General features: G+C 39.2%; 1 protein-coding gene across 1 annotated transcript in view; it reads right to left on the bottom strand.

Annotated features, from left to right (window-relative positions):
- The window catches only part of LRRFIP1 (LRR binding FLII interacting protein 1), a 116,419-nt gene that overhangs the window by 7,694 nt on the left and 86,679 nt on the right, over nt 1–22,046 (bottom strand). The window contains exons 13-20 of the mRNA XM_050899965.1: nt 16,849–16,881; nt 15,932–16,057; nt 14,712–14,783; nt 12,324–12,494; nt 11,242–11,334; nt 10,670–10,762; nt 9,397–9,489; nt 8,783–8,924 (exon numbers count right to left, since the gene is read on the bottom strand). Coding sequence (XP_050755922.1) covers nt 8,783–8,924; nt 9,397–9,489; nt 10,670–10,762; nt 11,242–11,334; nt 12,324–12,494; nt 14,712–14,783; nt 15,932–16,057; nt 16,849–16,881 — 823 coding nt within the window. The remainder of the gene's footprint in view (nt 1–8,782; nt 8,925–9,396; nt 9,490–10,669; nt 10,763–11,241; nt 11,335–12,323; nt 12,495–14,711; nt 14,784–15,931; nt 16,058–16,848; nt 16,882–22,046) is intronic.

Here is a 22,046-nt window from a genome sequence, read left to right as displayed (position 1 = left end):
AAACCTTTACCTTGACTTCTGATGCAACACCCAAACATAGATCTTAAAGTGACATCCCAGTTCAGCAGTTCTATGCATTCATTCTGAACCTCCTCAAGTCCTATCCTTTTTTTTTTTTTTTTAGCCATTTGTAACATACCCAACATCGTTACACCTGAGCATTGATATGGAAAAACAAAATAAACAAACCCAACAAACAAACCACATTTTTGTAAACTATCAAGAGTAACAAAAATTTACAAGTATAAACCCCTTCAAAATAATAAAACAATTTCACATATCTATATGGGAAGGAAAGGAAGCTTAAGACAGAAATTCTGTAAAAGATGAAAGATAGGGAAGAAAAATAAAGGTCAATGAAGAAAGCAAGGAGAACAAACAGTAAAAGAAAGGTCAGAGATACTCAGACTTGGAGATAGGGCTGGGAGTCACAGGTCGGCAGAGATCAAGAAATGAAGTTCTAAGGACTGGAAAGAGAACGAGGACTGATGCAGAAGGAAAACTCTAGGCCACTACAAAATTAGCCCAAACTTACTGACTCCAAAGGGGCAAAATAACGTACCTTGATCCTGAAAATAACTTAGTCATGCACACAGCTAAGTACCTTTCTCTAACACAACCACTGCTGTGGGGTGAAATATGCCTGCCTGCAGAAAGGACACCCCCTCCAGTTTCCAGTAAGGATGCCCATCAGCTTCCCCCGACCCCTTCCCCTGCAAAATGGATGTCAGCATTTTGGGATGAACCTTCAAATCTGATCTCACCATCAGTTCTCTCTTCCCTCATTAGGGACATCTGTGCACCCCACTGGGACAGATGACGTGCTGGCAGCAGGATTTACAAGACCACAGAAGAAATTAGTTCGCTAAAATTGCTATTCATGTAGAAAAGTTTTCTGCATGTATAGATGAAGGTCTCTTAGGTTTCACTTATCTTAAAACCCCACCTTAACACAGAAAACTTACTTTAGCTTTAATAGAAATCTCTGCAGAGTCACCTTAATTTTGCATTTAGGAGACATTTTTCCAACAAATCAAGGATCTGAGGACCTTGAGAACAGGTGAGCAGAAAAGAGCAATCTACTGAATTAGGACATGAAGCAACTAATTAAAATTCTCATCTGAACAGTGATTATCCTTATTTCACATACAAAGATATTACAATGAATAATTAGAGTGTGACATTCATCTCACTTAAATTTAACTTTGGTAACATGATTCCCAGGCTACTCACTGCACCAATTCACGGCTTTCACAGGCAAAGGAGCTTAAGAGTGGGCTGAGGCGAGGAGCTGGGCCCTGGGAAGGCCTGGCAGAGAGCAGGACACAGCGAGGGGGGGGTGGTGGTGGTGGTTACCAGTGTCTTCTGCTATTGTACAGGCCTGTTTGTAAGTCAAACGACTATTCTCATTACCCTGGAGTTGCGGTTGACTCAAGGTATTGCTAACTAGGGTGCTGCTCCAGTGGCACAGTTGACCTAACATCCCCTAGTCAGCCACAGATCCTGGCTGTCTCTTCCTATTTGGAGGGGAGCATGGGGTGAGAAGCAGCTGGTTTTAACCTGAATGATTTGCATGATGTGTGGCCCAGCAAGTAATTAATCCTGATGCAAATGAAAGGGGTAAACTGTACTTGGAGGGTGGGAAGACATCCCATGAACTCACACCAGCAGCCCCAAGCAGCCATTCCGAACAGCCTGCAAGAATCCAACTGTCAGATCAATAGCAGGTTGGATAATACTCCTTCTCCAGATCTGTCCATTTATTTTGCATCATGAGAAAACAACAATAACAACAACAAAAAATATTGAGAAATGCCTTCCTCTCTTTCTCAGAAGAGGGATACTGCTGGGGACAGGCTGTTGGGACAGTGAATAAACGTAGGATTTAGAAGACACCAGCCTGCAATACTGATTTTGAGGGGGACAGGTGCACTGTTCTTTTCCGTAATAAAGGAAATACTGACCAAGGCCTTTCACTATTACTTGCTGAATAAGAAGGAAAAAAAAAAAAAGTTTCTTCAGCTACTGCTTTTGAAAGCATTTCAGGCTAGCTCTGAATTCGCGGTAATGCACAAACCTGGGCTACAGGCTACATGTGCCACCAGGTATTGAGCAGAAAACCCAGCGAACATTCGGAGCTACGGAGCTATTCTGAAAGACAAAAGTCTTCTACACTCAGAGTGCTGCTCACTGCAGCACACATCAGCAGGCTGTCCCTGCTCAAAACAAAATGGGTAACATAACAGCAGCAAATATGAATCTTGGTTTTAGTTCATCTCATCATTTCTTGGTTTCATGTTAGACCATAAAAAGACTGATTTTGATACGTTGCTGTCTTTGAAAGTCAAAACCAATGAAAAAAGGGACAAGCTAGATCTTTTCTTGTATCCGTTAGATACCGCAGGGAAAATGCCAAAAACCGTTTTCAATTGTGTAACTTTACAAAAGATACATTTTGTAGGTAATTCCTCCTGAGACACCATCTCCTCCCCCTCTCTAATGGCACACATTTCACTCAATGGTAGCTGGCATATTATATTTAAATTATTAGATTTTGAACATAACATCTAGCAGTCCCCTTTATCTTCAAGATGATTTATCTGGGAGGCCTCCCCCTCTCCCTCGATGTGCATATACTCAAGCAAAAACCAAAGAGGTAAAGAATACCATGACCTTCGCCTCCACGGTACTTGCCCAGTTCAGAAAATCAGGGACCAGCTGCCAACAGAGGTACCAAGCAGCTAACGTTCAAAGATGGATTTCTGGTACATCAGCTACTCTGCATTGCCTGTCCATCTTCTTGCTCCTACCATAGTTTCACTGAGAGTCGGCCAGTTACTGTGGGATAAAAGCTGGTATGTGGACAGTTAGGACTAGAGTTGTTTCTCCTTCTGTGACCTGGCTTTAAAAAGGACCTCTCTTACAGATGCTTTGTTTTCTGAAGTGGAAAAACTAGTGAAAATAAGCTCACCATTAATTCCCTCAACCATCCAGAAGCATTTCTATTAGAAAAAAAATCGTATGAAAAATACAAGGAAATGCTGGCTAAATGTGACTAATTTAACTCAGAGTTGCTTACAGATCCATCCACAGGATGGATCCATCCACATAGATGAAGCCTGGTAAGCACGTTTACTTATATATTTAAGTGCATTTAACATTTAAATATAAATACATTTAAAATACTTTCAACATTAAACCATGTATTACTGTTGCGAGTATAGCAGAGACAAATCTTTAAATAAACACTGCAACATAGTAACAAGAGATGATTTTAAGATCTATGACTTTTTAGATCAGCATTTAGTGGAAACCCTTAAGAAGAACAACCGCTAATACTTACAGAAACCATACTGGAACTGTTGTAAGTTGGAGAGAAGCCATATGAAAAGAGTTACAGGTTTACAGTCCTGTATAGGTTTACAGTTAGGGGTGCCATCGTGTATTAGTCTTCGAACACCAAGGCTGCCCATTCCTAGTAAGATAGCTCTTCTAGCTATGTAGCACAATGCAATAAATTTAACAAAGCTGCAGAAAAATGTTTTTGAAATTATATAGATTTAAATATTTATGCAGGTTTATAAACAGTGCTCTGGACAGGCAATTTAAAGTATAAAATATGTTTATTTCAATTATATACAGCTCAGTACATTTTGATATACATCTTGAAATTTTGCAGTCTGTTTGTAGTCCATCAACTTTGTAATAGCAACACAAACACAGCCTTCCATAGCCTCCCCCCCACCTCCCAATTCCTCAATTTGCATTCCCTTGGGACGTTCATTGCTTAAAACAACTTTAAATGAATTTTTAAGTATGCAAAACATGCTCTTCCTCCCAAGTGCTACCAAAGATGCAAGAAGAAATATACCAATGGAGTCAAAGTGTCTAATTTATGCCAGCAATTCAAAGCAATCCAGCTTTTCAAAAAGGCACAGGGGCTAGTATACTCAACAACAATCGTCTTTGGTCTGATATCCAACAAGAATTAACACATGCAAAGTTATCTTCTTTCCAGAAAGGAAGAGGTATAAATTTTTCAGAGATAAAAACATTATTTCAGAATCATAGTTTGCAAAAAATATAATGCAGTAAGGAAATACAATTTTAAACAAAAATCTTCTTGGAAAAATAGACAGTTTATATATTCATAGCGAGACAGTACTTGATAGCAAACCTAAGCACACATTACAGTGTGTATTGACACTTTCTTCGGAAAAAATAAAAAACCCATGTGAGACATGGTGTAAAAGGCCTATTGTGGTGCAAAGTGCCTAGATGAAGTAAACATGTATATATTTATTCCTTTCAGCAAACTAAGACCTGTATGTTGCTTTTTCTTCAAACTGTATATTGTTCTTCCCAAGTGTTTAGACTAAGCAGATTCACAGTGAGCTAACTATATTTTTGGAATATGACCATATTAGAAATACAGACAAAGTGGAATGAGGGTATCGGGTTTTTTTTTCCATAGTAAAAAAAAAAAAAAAAAAAAAAAAAAAAAATTGGTTCCTAGGCTTTAATCATTCAGAAAGAAGTTTCAACATCAGATCAGTGTTGCTGATCTACTGAGTTCCTTCATGAACACATAAGTACATTCAAGACATCTATCATCTAGGCTAGAAAAAAAAAAAGAATTTCTTATAGAAATTCCTCAGTAGCAGTTATCCACACTAAAAGTACTTTAATTGCAAGATAGTCTGAATAGTCGATTTGTGAAGCTTGCTCTTTTGGTGATAAACTTTTAACCTGAGACACAGCAAAACCAAACCCACGCACAATTTCTTGTGGCTAGGTACGTCAGTGAATAACTTAATACTTGCATCATTACCACTTACATAACATTGTATTATGATGAGAGTTACCTATAAAGAAAAAACTTTGAGAGGATTCCTAAGGTCTGATGCATTGTGCAAAGTGCATGCTTCTGTACTGGGACCGATCAAATGGCATGTAACTCGTGTAGCCTTGAGATTTTGAACTTATGATATTGTACAGTCATCTCTGGATTTACCCTTACCCCTTCTACCACCCTGCAAATCCTCCTTGCTACCATCCTTGTTATTGCCAGCACTTTCCAAATCCTGTTCCGAAACATTTTCATCTGGTATCTTTTCCACTTTATTTGAATCTGATTCTTTGATTTCATCTTCCATCACATCAGTCTTCTCATCAGTTTTCCATGACGCTTCCCCTTGCAAGCGCCCTGCTTCTTCAGGCTCCTCTCCTTTTTTATGCTGCAAGCTGTCATCTTCAGTCAAGGCATCTTTGGTTTCTATTTTGTCTGTTCTTTCCCCGGCTTCATCTGTTTGGGCAGTTTTTCCGACAGCACCATTTGCTCCATCACCCTCTTCTTTCTGTGTATCAGCTTCCTCTCCATCACATTTTTCATCAGTTTCTAGTACCTGTTTTGACTCTTCATCAAAATCAAATGCATCACCATCATCTTCCAGTCTTTCCTCCGCTTGACCCTCCAATTTAACTTGTTCACTAACATTTTCATCCTGCTCAGCTTTCTGTGCCGGGGAATTATTTGCACCTTCCTCAGGAGCAAATCCACCACCACGGTGGTCTGCAAGCTCTAACTCTTGCTCATTTTCTTTCAGTGTTTCTTTATCAACTTTGTTTTCAGTAGTTACACTAACATCTACAGTTGACTCCTCTTTAGATTCACCTTCCTCTTGTTTAACTACATTCTGCGCTTCACCTGCTAAAGGAATATTTTTCTCTCCCACTGTATCACCTGTTGTTTCTTCACTACACTGAACTGTTTGAACTTCTACCTTTGGCTTTAAATCTTCTACCCATTCTGTCCTACTTTCCTTTCCTTTCCCAGACTCATCCCCTGTTTCCGATTCTGACTCCTTAATTTTGTCATCTAAAAGACTTGGATCTAAACCGGTTTCCCGAGTTGTCACCTCTTCCACAATGTCTGTGTCTGGCTCTGCCTGCTGCAGCACACTTCCTTTTACCTCAGTAATGCAGCCTACAGCCTCCACAGATGCTTTATCTTGCTCGCCTGTTTCTGCAGAATCCGAACACATCTCCGACTCTTCTATTAATACTTCCTTCTGTCCATCCTTCTCAGCCATAGCATTTTCAAGTTCAGTTTTATCTTGCTTATTTTGTTCCTCTGGTGATGCTGAAGGACTGTCCTCTGAAGAAACTGGTTGGATGTGTGCCTGATCTCCTCCACCTTCCTTTTCACTTGTATCTGCTGGGACACCACTTTCACACGACTCCGTCCCCTCCAAACCCACAGACTCTGTTTCCCTCGTCTGACCCTGAACTGCGTTCCCAACCTCATTTCCTTCTTCAGCTCTATCACCTCCTGTTTGATCAATTCTTCCATCATTGCAGTCTTTGCTTTCAACAAGCTTTTCCTCCAAGACATTTGTAACCTCGTTTTCAGCACTTTCTTCTGAGTGCTGGAGTCCCTCAGCGTGACTCTCCACATTTACCTCTTCACTAAGCGAGCCTGCTACTGTAACCTCTGGTAGCCCTGCCTGGCTAGAAACCAACTCACAGCTCTCACTTGTAATGTCGACTTCCTGATCCATTTCATTATCACTCAGGGCATGGCTAGTTTTAAGATCCTCTCGTTCTTCCTGTTCGGGTGCAGCTTTTTCCAGTTCATGCTCTGTACCTAAGTCACTAGGCATTTCCTGAGGAGTCTCAAAAATCTGATGACCTTGCAGAGAGCCCACCTCTGAGTTCTGAATTGTCCTTGCATTTATGTCATGGTCTTCAGCCTCTGTACTAACAGGCTGTTGGACTGCTGTGCCTGCGGACTCAGTCTCCTTTCTCAAATCATCTGCATCACTATCATCATTTGAAGAAGCACTCCCTGATACATGTTCTGTAAGGCTTTGAATTTGTTCTGCAAACCTACTATCTGGTGACATCACTGTTGACAGGGCATCACATTCTTCAAACGTTTTTTCTGCCTTTGCATTTTCATCAGCATGCAATGTCTGTACTTCCTGCTCCTCAGACTCCTCTTTGTGTTCCTCATGCTCAGTATTCTGCAAGATTTCTCTTTTCCCCATATCCTCCAAAATCTCATTTTTCATGTCCACTTCATTGGCTTTGCCTAAAAGACCATTGAGAAAGTTGAAGGGACCACACCATAGCACTTACCTCCCCACTTAAAACCCGAAAGAGAATGAATCAAAGAATAGGTTAACAGAAGATCAGCTTTTGCCAATTACGTGAGGCAAAGCAGCAATTGAATTAGTAAGGGTTTGGGGGTTTTGATCAGTGAAATTCACCACCACCCTCTCAAAGCAAGAAGTCTCTGGTGCTGGCTTGTGTTTTTGTCAAGTAAAAGATTTATGCTCTTGGCTGTGTGAATTACAGCTTTTGTAGATGAGAACAACTGTTTCAAGCAGTGCAATTTAACAGTAATACTTGCAGATGTAACACTAACAGTAAAGACTTTTTTTTTCTCAGCAATACTCTCTCCAAATTTAACCCTAACACCACTCTATGCATGCAAGAGTGTGTGTCTGATGCCATTATAATGAAGTAATCAAGTATTATTCAGCAATATTTTACTCCTAAGTATCATAAACAGGCATCATCAGTGTATATGACAACCACTGAATGTAAAATCTGATTGGCAAGCAAACGGTTCAGCTGTTTAACATTACCAACACAGATCAAAGCTCAGGTAGTTAGTGCCCCTTACAGCCACTTCATCCACCCAAAGGGATGGGGACTTCTGTGGTTTTGGGTTTTTTTTGGTAACAGTTTTTCTTCAACTTATATTCAGAAGCAACAGGTATTAGAACAACAGTGTTTGTGGTTCCAGCAGTTAGCTTTTGGGTCTATATTGTACCTAATTAAAAAAAAAAAAACAAACAACAACCCAGAATAAGGAGAGACAGAAAACATATTACATTTAAAAAATACACCCTTACCTTGGTTTTGGTGTTCCAGATTGTTTCCACACAAAAACTCAGTGAGGAAAAAGCAGCCAACAGCTAAAAGCAAGATAACTCGCACTTGCAACAGTTGGCTGCCTGTTGCTATTTCTTAGTATGTTCATTTAGAACAAAAACAGGAGGGGGGGGGGGAATCTATTATTTCCTTTCCTTCCACTAGTATAAAAGTTCTCTGAGTGGCCATTCATCACAAGTGCATAAGAACAATGTTTTTGCCAACCAGATTTCTCCTTCCTAACGCTATCCATCTCAGAGTCATATGCTTTGAATATAACAGCATTAATCCTGTTATAACAAGTAAAAATGTTGAAGTGTTAACGTTAACTGCTCAATAGTACTAGATACCAAGAACAACGAATTCATACATCAGTGTGTTTTAACAGCGCCAACAGTTAACTGTTGTTCAGCAGACACTTACAGTTCTCAGGTATATAAATGAACCAACATACAAGTTCTTTATAGGAAACTAAAATGCTTTTTTTTCTGACTCTTTAGGATATGTGCTGAAAAATATTGAACTACAGTAGGATTATTCTGGGACGATTTTCAAATTCAGGGTTTAAATAGTAATCTGAATGATTGCTACTTATCTGTAATGTAATATTTGTATTCTCGTCCTTTGTCACCTTGAATAGGAAATGAAGCCTGCCTTTGCAGGAAACTGCACAACATACTTGAAGTGATAATAAATATTAAGCAGAAAAATGCAGAGGAAGTGATTTGACAAGTAGCATGCTGCGTGATGTGTTAATTGTCCCACTAACAAACGCCCAAACTCCAAGCAAGGATGAATGAATGGACAGACAGAAAGATATGAAAGAATATACAGCACTTACCTAGCATCCCATCCCCTCCTGTCTTTAATGCCTGAGTTGTGCCTGGAACAGTTTTGGAAGAATCCAAGTGTCCTTCGTTATCAAGAATGTCTGACGTCTCCCCGTTGGTGGCTACGTCAGTGTCTGGGATTATTCCATGTTTCTGTGGAGAAGCAAAAGCAATGTTTTAGAGCCTGCTGCTCAGAAAGGGGAGGATTGTTCAACTGTTCTTGTCCTTGATATTCTGAATAAACATTTGCTTCAATCATTCCATTAACGTGGCTGGAAGTCAGAAAAGAGCACAGAATATTACAGTTCTCAGTTTAGCCATTACGATAGAAAGCATGTGATCCCAGCTCTTTTTTTTTTTTTTTAAAAACATAAATCTGCTGCATAAAATGTTCCTCAGAGAAGCATCTCCTACAAAAGCAACTACTTAATACTACAGTTATACTAAGAGCTCACAGTCAATATTAGGGAGGAGCACTTTATGTAGAGAATTCCTGAAATGGCAACTTACAGGCAACATGAAAATAGAGTTCTTGCTACTGAGCTAGATTCAAATTTTCTGCAAAAACGTACAGGAGGAAAAGGTCAGCAGTTGAATATAAGTTTCTTTTATTCCTCTTGCATACCTTCAGTTGCTCCTTCAGCACAACCACTTCATCTCTAAGGTCATCCCGCTCACTTCTTATGGAATCAAAGAAATCTTTCTGCCTCTCTAACGCCTGAGTTCCCAACACAGACAGATGGCGAGGAGATGTGAAGAAAGGAAGGGAGACAAGTAAAGACCATGAAAAGCAAGTGTAAACAAGAATAAGTAGATTTAAGATATTCAGAGATTGATGGAAGTGGCATGTATGAAAAAGGGAAAGTTTACAGATTAAAGGACCAAGTTTACATACACACAGATAAACTTAAAATCCAAGAAATGCACAGCTTATTCAATAACCAGGAATTCCTACTAAAGACATTCAGAGCCCAGTTCTTCAGTAGGGATCCTTCAAATGAGGATCCACTTTTCATTCTTATCTGCCAGACAAGTTAAGTCATATCCGTATTACTTCAACATGCACATTGAAGACACAGTGCCATTCCCATGTGTTAACGGAAGGGCATGAAAGCAGGCCCAGCAGTTTTTAATAGTCTTTTTATTCCATGGGTTACCGTCATGGGTGCAGTACATTCCAGTTCATTTGAAAGCTGCCATTAAGTCGTCTTCAGACTGAGATGTACCATGTGCAAATGCATATTTTGCTACTGAACCCCCTCAATATTTCTATGTCAGTACAAACAGAACAGTAACAAAAATTAGACAATTTTGAGTTTCAAGTTGCTACAGGTTATTGGACATTGCAAGCATGGGCAAGTTGCCAGATTTCTTTCTCCTATATTCAGAAAGTCCTTCAGTGCTCATTGTTAGAAAAGAAAGCCATGCTTTTCTTTAAGAGTGGGTTTCCATTTGGCTTTGATAGGGAGTGGTGGGAAGGGATGAGAAGCAAGGGAGACTTAGAGACTTTCATCCCAATAGCCCATAAATAGCTCTATTACTTCTTTATCACACGCCAGTTTCTGCTTAGTCTGCAGATTAAGTCTGAATAAGCGAAAATTCAGTGCTGATGGCACTGCATTATAAATAGCACTTCCTTTCTCAATATGGCAATTACAAATGGTGCACCTCAGCAAATAAGTTACCCTAGGTTTTGAAATCAGACCAGCCGCTGAATTTTTCTTGGATTTTACGATACTGGCCAAAGACAAAATTTGCTATTTGCTAGTTCACTGGTAATATAGTAAGACAGCCACACCAAGCAAGGGAGGGTTTTATTGATGAGGTTTTGCAAAAGCAGGATCAGCTGGAGAACCACAGTGCCACTCTGAATACATTTCAGGAGTTGACAGTCCTACCCCTATTTTTTTGTCTTTCCACTCTATTGTCTCCTGAAGATCAGAAATTTCCCTGACATAGCTCTGCTGTTTCTGTTGCAGCTGTTGGATTTCCTGAGAGACAGGAGCAAAACGAGAAGACAGAAAGCAGGTAACAGGTTAACAAAGAAGGTTAAGATTGCAGTGATGCCAAAGAATGAAAAAAGTCGGGTGCTAAAGTAAAAGGGTATCTGCATACACAGTTTCACAGTTTCTGACATCTCAACTAAACCTACACTCCTGAAGTCCATCTTTCTATCCACGAGATGACTTGCAAAGTTAGACAGTTCCATCGGTTTCCTCTGCATCTCCGAAACACAGCTTATTTCGTATTATGGACAAGGCAAAAAAAGAAGTCCAACTTCAGATAATACTTATGAAAGTACTACTTCTGTTAGTCAGCTCTGAACCTGTTTGGCCTGAAACACTAGTATTTCTTCAGGTGAGAAACTTGAGTAGGGAATAAAATTCTCCCTGCCTCACCTTCTGCACTCCTACTGCTAACTGGGAACATACCAATCAAAGAAGTCATTAAAAAAAAAAAAGTTACTTACTGCAAGCATTTCTTCTCTTTGCTTCAAAGCCTCTTTGATTTCCATGAACTGAAACTGCAATATGCTATGAGCATGCTTCTCCCTCTCAAATTCCTATGAATAATGAAATATTCATGACATTTTTATTGATCAAAAATAGCATCCCATGAAAAAAGGAGAAAATAAGCCCAACCACAAAAAAAATGCTTACTGCAATGCAATTCTTGAATATTCCTCTATTCACAATCCCACAAGAGTACAATTTTTATCTTATTTGTCCTTTTTCCAAGAAACTATTATTCCATCAAATAAAGAAGTGACAGGCATCATTTAGCCAGTTTCATAAGTTGAGCAGCAGGGCTGGCAGTGAATAGCTTTTACACTCAAGTCCTACAGACTTCACAGATGAATGGATGAGAATTTAAATCACTCTTTCCACATAACCGTGTACTAAAAGTTAGCCAGACATTGCAGACTTTAAAAAAAACCACACCGTATCTTCCAGGAACTATGTGTTTTGAAGTGCGCTATAGTCAAATGCCCCAAGCTAAAGAGCCAGTTCTGAAAAGCTAACACAAGTCACAGCTGCATTATTTAACACCAACTCACTAGCTGTCAGATGCTGAATTCATGTAAAACTTAATTCAACTCTCAACCAAGTAGCTGCCTTAACTATATAAACTGCACAACTCTCCCATGGGCCTACTGAAGAGAGCTTTGTGTGTAAAAATACTCCAGAAGAAGGAAAAAAAAAAAAAAAAAAAAAAAAAAAAGGAATCCTCCAGAAGTCACTATGAACAAAACCTTTGAATTTACTTTAAAGATGGAATATAAAAGGACATGTGATAATATCAGTATAGCCTTACCATATAAAACATTTCTTCACTTCTTCAGATATTGCTTTATAAGACAGAAGCTTAGGGAAAAGTTCCATTTGTATGATCACAACCACATAATATGCTGCTATTCCGCTTGCTTTAACAGTAACTAAATCAATAACTTACTTAAAATCTTGAATAGTAATTTGGTTGCCTCCTCCCAAAGGTCTCTGGCCCCCCCCAAATCTTTCCCTCTTAAATAACGTGCCATGGCTATATACATACTTTACTTTTTTCTTCATATTGCCGCCTGGATTCTGCCAGCTGTTCTTCTAACTCTAAGAGCGCATCCTTCAGGGTATCTACTTGGTACATGAAATTTGTTTTTTCATTGTCTAGTTGAGCATTTGACACCATAGCCTTTTTATATTTCTCTTCAACTTCGGCTAGAGAGTCCTGCAAAGAATAAGCAACCACAGTTGGAGCCAGTTATAAAAGACACTTTGCCAACCAAGCCCTTGAACAAGAAAATTAAGTACTAAACCATAAGCATGCCGAGTACTCCTACAGAAACCAGTGCTAATCATGTGCTTACCAACTGTCCCAAGGTGAGGATAACCTCCACTGTGTTCCCACCAGACTTCTGTTTACAAGCAAGGGACCTTACCTCAGGACGGATAAAATGTTTCCCGTTCTCTGCTGCTTCAGCTTCTGCCTTCTCAGAGTTTTCTTCCTTCTCCCTCCTCCCCCTGCCCCTGCACACTGGCAGCTCAAAGCAGCTGCTGAAGATGACAAGTCGGAATTTTTTTTTTTAAAGGTAAACGGGCCTTGATTTAAGATCATTTTAGATGATCTTAGGCCTTAAATTAAGGCAGTCTGACAGCCACTTCACACGGATTTCAGGGATCCTTGCAGTGTGGGAACCACTAAACACACTGACTCAGGAATTCGAATTTGCCATGAAAAAGCCGCAGCTTTGTGACCTGATGTATCATTTTTCATTAGGTTTCCTCTATCACATCCCTTCTTTACAAATTTATTCTCTAAGATACAATTGCCAGGGTCTCAAAAACCCCTCCTATCAACTTGACCTGAATATAAGATACTGAGGTATTTATAACAACAGATGATGGCAAAATAAAGATCAGGATCATTTTCCATGTTGTGCAGTCAAACTTTGCAGCATTTGATTTTAATAGAGAAACAAAAGACTTATATAAACAAAACAGTGTGAATATGCAAACAAGGAGGACACTCATGTCAACATTTTAGTTTACAGATCAAGCAATTTCTCTCAGAACTTAAGTAATTCTAATAATTACATCTAAAGCACAGGTGAGTTTCATATACTTCCCTTTTCATTCAATCAGTGGAACTGGGGATGACAGTGGTGAGATGACGACAAAATTAACTTCGAGTCAGTTTAGTTTACATTTCTATTGACAAATAAGATAATTTGGCTTTAAGGACATGAATTTGTAGATTTCCAAACACAAACTGTGCTTTGGTGCACTTTCCAGCCCAAGGATGAGAAATACCAAGCAAAGGAAAGCCGCCAGGATTTGGAAACAGGGGTAGGATCAAACCTCAGAAATTAGCTGGAAAGGAAGTATATGCAAATAAGAAGTTAAGGTAGTTGCTGCACCACTCCTTCAGCATGCTACGTTTTGTTTTCTTAGCATCAAGCGGTGCGGCTTAGGTACAAATCACCACAAAAGGCAGTCTAAAGGACATGAATTGAAAAATAACCTACATTTTTTTATGCCCTGTGATTATTTTGCTACACCTGCTACACAGTGATCATGGAAAAAAACAGTTAGATTTTACAGAAAAAGGGCCAGACTACTCTTTTTCCATTGACAACTCACTTAAAATGGCAGCATCTTCACTTGTCACAGCGTTGAGCCGATGACACAGCCAGCAATTAATGCTGATAAATGTGGCATTATATGCCTGGATGTCTACATACATAGTTGTAAGACTGCCTTTTCTAAAAAAATGCAGCTCATGTTGCTGCTCACTCATGAGGTGGTGGTACGTGGATGCACAAGTTAGTAGTTGCACCAAAATCTATTTACGGCTCCATGGACGCGGTAAGCGCTTCTTTAGTGCCAACTGGCATGAGCATTTGTTCTTCACGTAACAAGCTTTGTTACATGGAGTTTTGTTACACGAATTGCTTAAGGGTGTCTTCTGTGATCTAAGTATGAAACCAAAATGATAGTCACCACCTCACATGCACAACTTTCCAGAGGCATGCGGACCTTATCAAAACAAAAACATACAAGCTTTTAAATTCAGATTTTTCATAGCACTGTAGGACAGGAGTTCTAGCTCATCTTCCAATATTGGGAGGTTTCCTGGATGATTAGGAAACTATAAAAAAAAACCCTCATGATTTTAATTTGCTAGCAAAACGATTACCTTCTCAAAACAGCAAAGACAACATGCAATAGTAATCAGCAGCCTTTCAGTTAACATTTGGAAACATTTCTCACCACAATCAACCGAGGTCAGAACAGATACTTTTCCAGTTAATGAAATGCTTTTCACACAATTTACAACCCCTCCCAGAAGCAAAGCATGCAAGGTCAGTTCTAGGTCTCACACTGACTTTTTGAATGCTTAGCTAGTGTTAATGATCACACTCCCAAGCCCGCAGGAAACCAGTACCTTCATTTCTTTCAGTCCCTGCATGTATTTGCCTTCTACATCCTGAATCTGGTCCTTTAACTCATAGATATCCTGAGAGAAATGGTGAGAAAGGTGAATGATGCCACTGAAACTAAGGGGCAGAAGCGCAGCTGATAGGGAAAAGCAAGTACTCAAAATTCTCATTTAAATATTTCTACCACACAGGTTAAGGGGTCTGATCCTAACCTGAAGCTTTGCCAGACAATGAAATTTCTTGGTTAGAAGTTTATGCTAATTCTGCTCTTCTTGACTGGAAAAAAATGAAATCTTCAACATTAAGGACAAGACGCAGACCCAGCTTCAAAGCCTCCAACGATTACATACCCCAGCCACACAGCCCTTCACTAACCCTGTCACCGATTATCGCCCTCTTTGAGGAATTCTGGTATTAAGGGTAACGGCTGCCAAAGCAAGCCTGAAATACAGGCTGTACTAGCGATGTAGGAAAGCCTATATGAAAACCATCCATCACACACAATGTAATTATAAGTCCTATTTCACAGTCTCTCTCTTCTTTTGTCCTTGGTCACCAGCAAATGGCTATCTTTCAGCTGTTTTACAGTGCTGAAACTGGGACAGACCTGCTTGTATCTGAGATCCTAATACAAATCCAGATGTTTTAAACGGCTGTAATTTCAGAAGAGCTGTAAAGTCGTATGCACGAAAGTTAACAGAATTCAGATTTCCCATTTTAAAATAGTCTTCAGAATGGAGCATTAAAAAACAGATTACAAAAACAATTCGGCTATGGACTACCCAGACTAGCACTCAATGATACGAACACTGGATTGCATAGCTATTTGCTATTCAAATGTGTCTAACTTCATGGAATCATTAATTAGATTACAAAATACAGCCCTCTCCCCAACTTAGCATCCAGCGCAGTGCTTCTTGCATTATTTCAGTCCTCCTGTCAGTGTGCTATATTGAGTCCATTTCCTATTTCATTAGGTTCGGATGAGATGTGTCTATTATGATCAGTCTGTTCTGCTATCATATGCCGTAGGACTTCACCCAAATATTCCTGCAATACCCATGAGCTCCCAGCAGCATCCCTCTAATAAAGCTATTCACTTTTCATTTACAGCACACAATTCATTGTGCCAGAACTGCCGGGAGGGGGAGACAAGGCAGTTTCTTTTTTGGAAAGAAGTCTAAAGGATATTTAATAATTTATGCTGGTTTTAAGTATTTCTCACCTTTATTTCTCTGATAGATGCCTCTGTATCGGCTGAGATGGATGTATCCCCACTGCCTCTTCGTGAAGAAGTCCCACCCAGAGAAGCTAAGGTAGCTGCTGATAAACTTGAGACAGTACGTGCTCCCTACAATCACATACGGTCAAAAATGGTTATACCCGTTTTTTGTAGATACATCGTGGGTTTGTAGTTTGTTGTTGTTTTTTTTGAACACACACGTTACATCAACTCTTGCACTTCTAAATTACGCAGATTTGATTAAAATGTAACTTTCTAAGGAGAAGAATCAAAAGATCAGGATTTAACAAGGGAAAGTAATGAGAAAAGGCAGATCAGATGTATTAAAACACTATTGTAATAGGAGTTTGCATGACTTAGCTTCTAACTATTAATTCTTAGTTAGACAAAGTCTTTAGGGGCTAGCATCATCTTGCCAGATATTTTCAAAACTTGTAATAATACACTTTGTGGATGCTTCTGACTACCTCTCAAGCTCCTCTCCCTTTCACGGATATTTATCTACTCTGCAGCAGCAGCCACATTAACTGTTTTACTGTACCGAGGGTTCTGCACTAAGGCAATTTCTCACTAGTGCAGTATCCACCTCTTTTATTATTATTTATTTATTTTTATATAATACCATAATTAAAATCTAATAACCAAACACAGTATTCCTGTGGCTTAGCCTAAAGCAATTTCAGCCAACTGCTGTTGAAGGTCAACTACTTAACATCTGAATGACCAGAGGTTGAAAAGTTCGTCTCCAAAAATGTAGTAGTAGAAGGCTCCAACAATTCAAATTTTTGCCTCACAATGGATTTTATACAAGATTTCTGTACACTCACTGTGAGTTCTACCTACCAAAAAGCACATGAAAAAAGCACTATTGTCAGAATAATTCAGAAGATCCTTCTTACCTTCTCAAAGTCTTTTTCTGGCCTTTCCTCGATCTGTAAAACAAAGATTTAGAAGGAATCATTAATATCATCAATAAAAGACAAGAGAAGGCAGTAAGATATCAGAAGGAGAATTCTTAAACCTGTAAAAGACTTTTCATTAGCAATTTCTATCCACTCAAAAAGCAGCCAGCTCGCTCAGAAAAGCAGTGTCCTGGCTGGTATCTCAGGGCACAAGGCTAGACAATGCACCTCAAATTTCTAAGCAGTATGCAATTAAGTGGAATATACTTATTGATAAAAAACTATTTGGTCTATTAAGACCGAGGAATACTTTTTTCCCATATTCTACATCACAATGTTTCAAACATGAAGATGGCACGTGACCTATGAGTTAACAATGCAAGAATATAAAGACCTATACGGGCATGAACTCAAAGCCCCAGATGTCCTTCCCTGGACATACAAATAGCTGTATGCAACTGCTGGGCTGACGTATGCAGCTACTCCTATTTATTTCAGAACAACTTAAAAATATGCCTCAAATGAACCCCAAATAGCAATTTACTTAAGTAGAGAGGTTAAGTTTTTTAATTGAAAGATCAATAGACTTCCAGACCAAGATAGCTTCTTGAAGTTACATTTTTTTTTATGGACCTTAGCTAAAAAAAGGCTACCTCTGAAGCCTGCCAGCACATCCTCCCCCATTCCAAAAAGCAAGGTACCAAGTTAGAATTGAAGGATTGTACTGCATCTGCACTGCTCCCAAAAGAAAAAAAAAAGGGGGGGGGGGGGCAGTGAAAGAAAAAAGAACTCTAAAGCTTAAAACCTCTGATAAGTATTCTCTGCTCAAGAGAAAAGGTGACTGTGACTTCAAGCAAAGATCCAAGTAAGGCTGAGACTACAAAAAAAACTGACCCTCAAGTCAAATATCAGGGACCAGTTCAAAGTCTAAACAAACAGCTCTTTTACGGTTTCAGTACTTCACTGGAATTTACTAATTCAGAAGACAGATCCTACACTAAAACCAGTCTAGAACAAACAAAACGGAGCCAAAGTAGCATTTAGGAGTACAGAAAATTACCATGGATACAGACAACTTAAATGCTTAAAAGAAAGTTACAGAGCAAAACCCACATACAACCTGAGCAGATTTTTTTTTCCCCCCTTGATGGGAACCATCCTATCAACTTTTTCCTGCTCTGAGACCAAACAAAATATACAAGTTCCCAAGAGCAGAAATTTAAAATCAAGTATTTTGTCATTATTCACTTTGCTATCAAGGGGAAGGAAAAAAAAAAGTGTGTTTCACAACAGAATCTTTTTATAAGTACCTCTGTCTAAAATGGAACTAAGTGTAAAAAGAACTGAATGAAATGAAAAGCTCAGCAGAACTCAAGAAGTCCTGAACATGTGAACCTCTTCTGGGAACATTCAGCACCACAATCAAGATGGTTTCCCAAAAGACTTATAGAAAAATCAATGGCTTCCCCAGATCAAGAGCCTAAGAGCCAAAGGGAATAGTGTTTTTGAAATGACTGAAAAGAAATCAGGAGACATCTGATTCAGGGGAAGGCAGGTTGAGGTTAAGTTGATAAGTTTCATTGAAAACATACTCAAAAACTACATCTCTTTCCAACCAGTTCACATTTGGCACACGGGTTTTTTTCTTTGAATTATAGAGTAATATGTAGATGATCACACTCATTATTTTTCATATTACCCATGGTACCCTATTAAAAAAAAAAAATCCCAAAACTGAGAGGTACCTATTACAAATTAGCTTTTTACACTGACAACACATCTGATATCATACATTTCCTATGATTATCATTAAGAAAACTTAAGACTTAGGCTTCGAAGTAAAATAAGCCAGACTTAAAGCACTAGATATAAACTCTGCAAAGACTCTGAATACACAAAGTACTTAAGGGGGGGGGGGATCTCAGAGTTTGGATGCAATAAGAGAAGGTCATTAATGAAGGTAAATACTTCAGTTCAGACCCAATAAACAAGATGGACTGACTTTTGCAAACAGCCTATTGTTTTCATGCCAGACAGCTTCAAGTGGTGGATTTGGCAGCTTTCTAGCCCAGCCAAACACTACGTTGTTGTTTATCGAGACAGTTGTGGCAGCGTAAATATTGGCATGTTACCAAAGATTACTCTATACACACACACATGCACAGATCTACCTCCAGAAATTTATGTACAGCCTTTTGCAAAGTCTACCTTACAGGTTCAGGGCACAACTCAAAATATTATTTTCCTTAAGCCAGTTGCAGAATGTCCTTTATTTTCTGAAAAAACGTGCAACCTCAGTTTTTAGTAAGATAAAGAAGGGAGCAAATATTGATATTGTTTTAATGATGCATCACGAGTCAAATAAAAGCTTCCATTTACAAAGGGGAAAACGTTGAAGACAATGTGGTGAGAGATATGCACAGGGTGGACATTTCTACTCAGAGCACTCATAACCACACCTGTGAAGCTTGCTACACACGTATTGCAAAACAATCTTTAATAATTCTCTAGGGCAGCATAATCCTTAATAATTAAAGCTATTAAGTAACTTCTAATATTGAAGTGGTTTAAAAGAAAAAAAACAAAACCAAACAGGAGTTTTCATTTTCCCTAATGATGCTCTCATACATACATCCATTTGGTGCCGTGAATGGAATACTCAGAGCATTTTCTCCTCAAAAACAGTAATTACCACTACCAATTTATTTAAATATCAACATTTAAAAATTTAATCTGTTTTGAGAAAAGCCAGTTCCTCTTTCTAACATAGTATACTTCCATTACAAAGATGCTTCCTGCTACACAATACTTTTCTAAGCAAAAAGTCAGACTGAAACAAGCAGAATTTAATTTTATGGTTACGTGGCAGCGATACACCAAAAGCTGTAAAGAGTGTCTTGTAGAAAGACAGAAGTCTATTTTAGATTAATATTTTATACAGCTTTCATTCTGCTTATCTTTAGATTAATGTATTCACAATATCACTCCTTTAAAAAGATAAACGGTGCTTTCCAACAGCGGCCAGCCACCAGAGGGAACTCCAGGTTCTCAGCCTTCACCGTCCCCAACAAGCCCTTTGGCATTTGATCCCATAAGAAATCAAACAGAGAAAGGTCGGGAAAAAAAATGTTTATTTTTTTTTGAAGTTGCACAAAATTCTTGCCCAAAACACCTACCTTCCATACTGTCATTCAATAAAGAATACTGTAACGATTAAATAGACTGAACACAACTTCTCCACCTTCACAGTACTATACTCAGCATAGTTTTTCATACACATATATACTGGCTTTGGGACTTTTCCACATAAAAATATAAAGGACTAACAGAATACTTGCTAGAAAAGGAGATCTAAAGAGGAATTCATCTAGTGATACTAGACCTTTAATTTCTAGAACATTGTACCTTTTTTCCTTTCTACAATGGCATGGGTCTGTCTCTAATCACAGATTACCTTCCTCTTCACCAACAATTTGGGCAACTTGTACTTTCGTGAGTAAAAAAGCAGGAAAAGGAAGTAATTTTCCAAGGAACTCCAGCACGCACATCTTTGTTTTGGCACAGGGAGTAGGTTGCTCTCTGCAAAATAAGTACAGTGGGATCAGAGTTCAGCCTCTTCTGACAGCTATTTCGGAATAAATCCAGAGCCATGTTACAAAAATGTCAGCAATATCAGAGGCTTACCGCAGCTGGAAACTGAACAAGAGCAAAATCATCCCACAAGTCTATATATGGATATATTGCCTATTTTTCATAGGTAATAAAAACATTTCAGTACAATGTTTGAAAAAGTATTTCTCTCTACTCCGCAGTCACCTAGCAGGTTAACCCTTGAAACTCTTTGCCACCGGTGAGTGTCCAGGCTGAAATCAGAGCCCCTGCAGCACTATCACAGTGCACCCAACAAGACGACTCTCCAACACCTACTGAGAAGACCAGAGACCCTCGGACCGTTAACCATTACACCCCAGCTGCAAGTAAAGAGATCTTTAAATCAATGGAAGAATCAGGACTAAGGCACAATTGCCAGCTTCCAGCCTCCCAAACCAGGCTAGAGAAGAAGGGAAATCTGAAACGCTTGCCGTTGGGTAGTGCCGCAGACCACGCTCAGGTATGAGAACAACTTCAGCGTGTTCAGTACATGCTCTGTCTGCATGTCACTGCTCAGCTCCCTCTAAGATCTTGCACTTAGATCAACTTCCTCATAAAAGCAAGGGGGTTTTTTTGGTGACAAATCAAATTAAAGATCATTTCCTGCTCTTAAAGTAGTACGGCACAGTTTGAAATGGAAATATGGCCCACACCAAAGAAAAATTCTCTCAATAGGTAGTGCTGAGCACAGGATGGTATCTACAAAACCTGGAATTTAAAAAAAAAAAAAAAAAAAAAAAGGTACTGCAGTCAATATAACCCCCTCCTACAATCCGCATCTTACCAGTTTGATCAGGTGGGCTGGGGCAAGAAGTAACACAGAGAGTTTCTGCGTGTTTTTCCAATGAGAGCCACCTTAACACTAGCAATTAGCAATAAGCCTTTAAAAGTCAGCAGGGGAAAACCACTGCTGAACTTTGTCAGGTCTAAAGTGGATTTGTCAGAAGTATCCTGGTTCAGGAATGAGTGTTATGCCAAACGTCATTGCTTAAACAAACTTATCAGTCTCTGAAATGCAAGTTAGCACTGCAGCAAATCCTCACTCCGGAGGGGCCGAAAGCACGCCCAGACTGTCAGTGGCTGGGCTAGGACACAAGCCTATCGTAAATCTTTAAGCGTAGAGGAGAGAAGGCAAAGCTTGAGCACGCTGGTAACAGCTTCCATGAAAATTAAGACTGACTGTCTTAATTTTATTTCTGGTGAGAACACGATAAGCTTCTTCAAATGAAAAAAGCTATTCCCAACTGTGCATTAATGTATGACCTGAGGACTGCACACTCGCTAAGTGGCACTTGCATTTTCAGTCTTGCACTTTGTACGACCACGCTGCTGTCGGTACCGGCCCGCCTGGCCAGGATGCATGCCGACCGCTTGTGCCTGCCGTCTGAGACTCCGCAAGAAGGGAGAGAGTTACTATGAAAGATCATCTTCTCAGGGTAGCAAAATGTGCCCTCTCCTATTATTTTGCCTTCCTTCGCTCAGAAAGTCTTCAGATAAATACTATTACATTCTGAGTCTATTTCAAATGTATAAATAATTGCTTT

This window comes from Gymnogyps californianus, chromosome 7 (assembly GCF_018139145.2).
Source record: "Gymnogyps californianus isolate 813 chromosome 7, ASM1813914v2, whole genome shotgun sequence".
Taxonomy (NCBI): Eukaryota; Metazoa; Chordata; class Aves; order Accipitriformes; family Cathartidae; genus Gymnogyps; species Gymnogyps californianus.
This window is presented reverse-complemented; position numbering and strand designations above follow the sequence as displayed.